This window comes from Ipomoea triloba, chromosome 8 (genome assembly GCF_003576645.1).
Source record: "Ipomoea triloba cultivar NCNSP0323 chromosome 8, ASM357664v1".
Taxonomy (NCBI): Eukaryota; Viridiplantae; Streptophyta; class Magnoliopsida; order Solanales; family Convolvulaceae; genus Ipomoea; species Ipomoea triloba.
The window spans coordinates 3,921,164-3,927,568 of NC_044923.1; the positions used below are offsets into that span (position 1 = coordinate 3,921,164).

At 35.5% G+C, this 6,405-nt stretch overlaps 1 protein-coding gene across 1 annotated transcript; it reads left to right on the forward strand.

Annotated features, from left to right (window-relative positions):
* Window positions 1-3,553: 3,553 nt before the first annotated feature.
* LOC116026865 (cyclin-D3-3-like) lies at window positions 3,554-6,074 on the forward strand. The gene is made up of 4 exons (XM_031268289.1): window positions 3,554-4,249; window positions 4,573-4,774; window positions 4,896-5,026; window positions 5,483-6,074. The coding sequence occupies exons 1-4, from the start codon at window positions 3,773-3,775 to the stop codon at window positions 5,777-5,779; spliced, it is 1,107 nt and encodes a 368-aa protein (XP_031124149.1). The 5' UTR covers window positions 3,554-3,772; the 3' UTR covers window positions 5,780-6,074.
* The last annotated feature ends 331 nt before the right edge of the window (window positions 6,075-6,405 follow it).

Sequence of the window (6,405 nt, forward strand, 5' to 3'; positions counted from 1 at the left end):
AAAAAAAAAAAAAAAAAAAAAAAAAAAAAAAAAAAAAAAAAAGAAGCCACAGAACCCTATCAGACCGTGACCTAAGGGTAGTAACAGAAGTTTTGCTCTCATTAATTGAACTTAAAATGAGACAGAGGAAGTAAGACTAAACAACCCTATCAGACCGTGACCTAAGGATTTGAGTTACGAAAAAAGATCCATTCCCATATTTTTACCCTAAAATTTTAGTAGATGAAGTAAATCGTGAACATGACTCAGTCACACTAGCTTGGCCTAGCTAGTTGGAAAATTTACCAATTTTATTACTCCCTAAACATTTGAAGATTGTTTTTGGAGTTAGGGAAGGTAGCTAGAGGTAGGGAGTCTACCTTCTATGTGAAAGCAAATACAATATATAATAGGCATGCAGAGGGTGACTTTTGGTTGCTTTGTTTTCTTTGCACTCTTTTGGTAAACAACAGATCTGAAACTATTCCATTCTATCTACCACTGCTTCCATTAAAGCTGCGTTGAAGATATAAAAGCTGGAAACACATAAAAAGGATGAGACATAAACATCAGAGCAATTAATATAATGTCTGTCTTCTTTCTTAAAACAAATCTTCATTTAGTTGAGAATTAATTATGGAATGCGAGTGCAGGCAGCAGGTTGCAGAAGAAAGAGTTTTTTCCGCGTGGACAGTTCAGTTGGTCATAGGAGTGAAGTTTAGGAATACAGATTAGAGATGAGTCTCACCAGCAACAGTGTGGGAGCAACCTCTCAAAGTGAGGGGCTCCTTGTGTGCAGTAACCAAATGTCTAACCTCTGTGTTCAACTAAGTTACCATGATTTCCATATGTTCTGTTGGGTCGGGACGTGAGATGCTTTTAGGGTTGAGGATTCAAACTTTTGAGATGACTGCAATAAAGGGTTCTGTACCAATATTTAGGGTGACAATTCAGCTCTTGTCAATACATTTTTAGTAGAGCTCGGTACATCAGGTTTGTCTAGCACAGTTGATTTCTTTTGTATACAAATAAGTTAGATTTACCTAGTACACATTATGTGGTTATGAGTTTCCTTCCCATAAAAAAAAAATTAAAAATGTGCTAAGTAAATTTGGATATCAAACGAAATGTTTTGTGAAGATTAGGTGGAAAAAGGTAAATGTTCAATTATAACTCTTGGATGTGACTTTGAATTGCACGATTTACCTACTCCCATTGTTCAATATGATATGATCTCCTCCAAGGGGCTTTCAATTCTGCTTATTTTGCATCGAGATCGTGTTAGTATTGTCTTATCTCCTTTTATGTAGTTTTATTTGTTGATCATTCTATATAAAAATTTGATCTTTGAATAAAACTTGAAAATCTTGATTTAATTAGTTTTTTATTATGACAATATATTTAAATTTAGTTCTCGACTAATAATTTGACTACATTTTATCTTTAGTTTTGATGACAGTTTTAAATTTAGTCTTTTGTTTATATTCTAAATTTTTATAAATTTGAGGACCAAAAGATTAATTACTATCTCCTAGACTAAATGATGAGTGAGCTACTTAATTAAAGGTCTGATAAGTGGTTGGGCTTGCCTAATAGCCTGGGTTAGATGGGTTTAGAGTTAAAGAATGACTAACCAGGGTGTGTGACCGACCAATCACTCGAGATGCGTGCCCAAAGGTGTGTTGCTAATTGACTCAATAGAGGTGCTCAATTAGGCTGGACATGTGGCTGATTGATGTGGTAAGGTGGTAGTCAATTGGAGCGTGAGTAGTTGCAAAAAATTGTTTTTTGAAAACAAAATCAACAATGTGTGTGTTACAATGAGAGAAAATGTATGCTCAAGAATGCGAAGATAGCGAAATGTTGATCTTATATTAGCTATAAGAATCATGAAAATGTGAGGGAATAAGGGATTTTTTTTACAACATCCTCTCAGCCAAGCCCGTTATACGCTCAGATAGTTGTTGTGAGTTTTCCTTGTTACTTATTACATTAGAATTCTCCCATGTGAATTGATAGAGCTGGAGGGGAAGGGGGTGGGGGAGGGGGGGGGGTGGGTGTTGTAGAAAGAATCATTTACCAAACATTTAAGGTAATTCATGTAATCATAATTTAATTATGCAAGAAAAGGGTGACAAATTTGGGCATGTGGGGGCAAATGCATCACACAAAACTACTCTTACTTTGGTTACAATGTACTTTTTGATGAAGCTGTAATTTTTGTCATTTCTCTAACTTTACAGCTCCTGCATGCCTCTATACCCACTCAACTAGTCAACTGTTCATTTGGTCTCTGTCCTCTCTTTCATTTTTTTCTTCTTGTAATCTTCCCTTCCCTTCTTTTACCTCTAAAGTTCTCAATAGTCAATTTACTCACCACTTTATAATCTATACAATTATGTATATGTATTGCCCCTTTTGTTCATTATTATCACCTTTTTTTTTTTAATTTGTTTTTTAGTTTTTCAATCATGCCTTCATTAGCTAAGCAAATATTTTCCCCTCTATACCGTTCTTGTTTGTCATATTCTTCACAATGGTTAAATAGATACTCAAAATTACTAATTTAAATTCGTTAGGGTGGGAGAGATATTTTTCTGTAATTTTCATCTAGTAATTCAAACGACTGTATTTGTCTATCTAGATCGCAGTCATGATTATCTTATTTGATCGATAGTTAAAATAAAAACATAATTAAAAATTATACACTTAGGGTCTATGTAAACATTTGAACATCACCATTTAACCTAATCAACACCACAATCACAATAATATGCTAAATATGTAACATTAGAACCTAATTGCACAATTTTTTTTGGGTGTCCCGCAAAGGGTGTGCATTAGGTAAACAACGCTCATGCAATCATGTGTAATAGCTCACAAATCACACAGGAGAAGTAAACCGCACTAGGAAGGCCCCATGCATGCAACGGGCTTGACCAAGAGGGTGTTGGTAAGAATCAAACTTGTGACCTTCAAGTACGAGAATCATGCTCCAACCACTTGACCACCCATTTTGAATCTGATTTCACTATTTTTCATGTTTAGCTAGGGTACCTTATTAGAACCTTTTTAAGAGATTCAATTGCTCTTTTCGCTAAACTTAATGAGCCAATTTAATTTAATGTTTTTCCGTATAATTCATGAAAATGTTTAAGGTATCTATTTTTACCATGTATAACCGCCCAATAGTACGCGGAATTGCACCAAATGGAAGAGTAAGCTCCATTTTAGGGATAAATTATTGACAATACCCAGTACAATCCAAATGACTTACATGGTTATATATGATACAAACAAATACAGTATCATTGCATCTTAAAAATTTCTTATAATTGATTATTTTAACGTAAAATCAGAATAAAATAAGTTTTTTAGGTTTTTTTTTTTTTAAAAGAAGATAAAACAGAGTTTATAGGTAAGGTCATTTTTTATTGTCAAAACAAAAGTACTGTAAATTATTGTTTGCTATGATTTAAGAATAACACCATTAAAATAAAAAAATAAAAAAACTCTTAATTTGGTCTATGGCCCAACTTGTAATCCTGTCCATTCAAAGATTTCCACTACAATAAAAACTCCAACTTTCTCTGCTCTTTCAGTCCCCAACTCTCCCCCCAAGTTTTTCCATCCAAGTTCCAATTCTAGAGAGAGACATAGATCGAGAGAGAGAGAGAGAGAGAGAAAGAGATATGGCTCAAGCTGAGCCATTATGCTTCTTGATTATCTTTTCTTGAATGAAATGAAATGAAATAAATGCAAACACACCCAAACCTCTTCTTCCCAGAAGAAGATGGCATTCCAAGAAACACAAAAGCTTCCATTTTTATTTGATGCTGCTTTGTACTGTGAAGAAGAAGGAGAGCACTGGGGACAAGCAGACAGAGATGCCAGCTGTTCCATTGAAGAAGGAGAAGAAGAAGAAGAAAATGTGGTGTTTTTGGAACAGGATTTGTTGTGGGAAGATGGTGAGTTGGGTTCTCTGTTGTCTAAGGAGCAAGAAAATGAGATGTTTAATGTGGTTCAGAAAACCCCAGATTTGGCTAAGGCTAGAAATGAGGCTGTGGAGTGGGTTTTGAAGGTTACTGGCTATTACTCCTTCTCAGCTCAAACTGCCCTTCTTGCAGTGAACTATCTTGACAGGCTCTTCTTCCTCAGCCTTGAGTCTCAGACTCAGAAGCCCTGGATGAGTCAACTCGCTGCTGTGGCTTGCCTCTCTCTTGCTGCTAAAGTTGAAGAGACCTTTGTCCCTCTCCTCCTAGATTTCCAAGTATGTTTCCCCCAATTTTCTACTTTTATGTGCCTTCTTAGCTTCTTGGTTTTCATGATTTTAGACTGATCCAATTATCAGCTTAAACTTTTAGTTCAGACGAAACATATATTCCATTTTAGTTGAGATGGAACGCATTCTTAGCTTGTTGGTTTTCATGATTTTAGACTCTCTGAATGTCCGGTCCAACTATCAGCTTAGACTTTTAGTTGAGATTGAATTGGATATCCCATGCAAAAGGTGTCATGGTTTTTTTAGTTGAGATGGAACACATGCTTCAGTTAATGTATACTGACGATGTTTTTTTTTATGATTTTGGCTAGGTTGAGGAATCCAAGTATGTGTTTGAGGCCAAAACCATCCAAAGAATGGAGCTTTTAGTACTCTCCAATCTTCAATGGAAGATGAATCCTGTGACTCCATTCTCATTTCTTGATTACATTGCCAGGAGGCTTGAGCTGAAGGGCCATCTCTGTTGTGAATTCCTTAGGAGATGTGAGGGTGTTCTTCTCTCCATCATTTCTGGCAAGCACTTTCAACCACCATATTTATAATAATTTCCTTTTTTATATATTGTTTTTCTTGGAATAGTACTAATGATGACAAATATAATTCATACTAATCTGATGAAAATCATGCAATGCAGATTGCAGATTCATGTGTTACCTACCCTCTGTAATGGCATCTGCCACAATGCTGCATGTTATTAGCAGGCTAGTGCCCACTGTTGGTGAAGAGTCCCAAGAACACCTAATGGGCATTCTTGGAATTGACAAGGTTGGTATATATATATATATATATATATATATATATATATATATATATATATATATATATATATTTCCCCGTACCCATCAACACCGATGTCTTTTATACCGTTACATCGTAACCATGTAAGCTATGTAATAATAAAAAAAAAATGTTGTAAGCAACCTAACAAAGTTAGTCAGACTGTTTGTTTAGTAATCACAAGGTTCCAAGTTGACTCCCAATAGGAGGTTTGAGCCAGTTAGGCAACCTAGACTGATTTACCTTCTTATAGTCTTTTACTGGAATACCGGCTAGGATTACAAGGCTAAATTTACCCTCTGGTAGTGATTGTCAGTTTCCCTTATCACCCAAAAAAGGGCCATACATTTGTCGATTAGGGTTACAAACGCAGGTTTACACATTGCACACACAAAAAAACATAGTTTTACCCAATACTTGAACTAATGAGATTGAGCAAAACAGGTGAAAGTGGAGGAATGCCACAAGCTAATCAAGGAAGTAGCATCAAGAATCCACTTTGAATCAGCTTATAAAAGGAAGTATGGAGCAATGCCAGGGAGCCCCAAAGGTGTGATGGAAGTGTCATTTAGCTCAGACAGCTCCAAAGATTCCTGGGCAGTGTCTTCTACTACCTCTGCAACATCCTCAGTTTCTTCATCCCCAGAGCCATTGTCCAAGAAGACAAGGATGATGTCCCCTCAACCTCAACCTCAACCTCAAGAACATCAAAACCCCCACCACCATATTATTAATCATTAATCTTAATTGTCCTTAATATTTCCTCAATTTAGACTAAATAATAGGCACCTCATCAGCTCCCTGTTCTTGTTTATTTGTTAGTAACATGTTAAATTGCCCACCATCTTTGCACAATTTCAGTCAGTCCAAGCCCCTGTTCAATGCTAGTAAGGTGCTACTATACATATATTTATGATATGATGGGGCATGGAGATTTGGACCCTCTTAGAGGTGGAGATGGTAGGCATTTTATCCGGAAATATATACCTCAAATATATATATACCAATCAATAAGAGTAAGCTTAGTTTATATAAATTTCAACTTGTCCAATATTTTATTATTTCTCTTTATTTTTTTAATATATATTTTAAGACTATTGATTCTTGAATTATACAAACTGAAATCAAATTTATGACTTCTAAATTACTACTATACCTAGATCATAAAATAGTAACAAATTGGAATATGAGTTAATTAAATGTGTTGTATAATTGGTGAGTCACGAGAGACAATAATTTCATCAAGTACAAAGTATGCTCACGATAATGTCATGTACGGGATGGAGAAACTTTAAGGGTACGTTTTGTTCGTATGATCACGAGTGAGGCTACGATTCCATGTGAGATGGTGAAACTTAAAGCGTAAG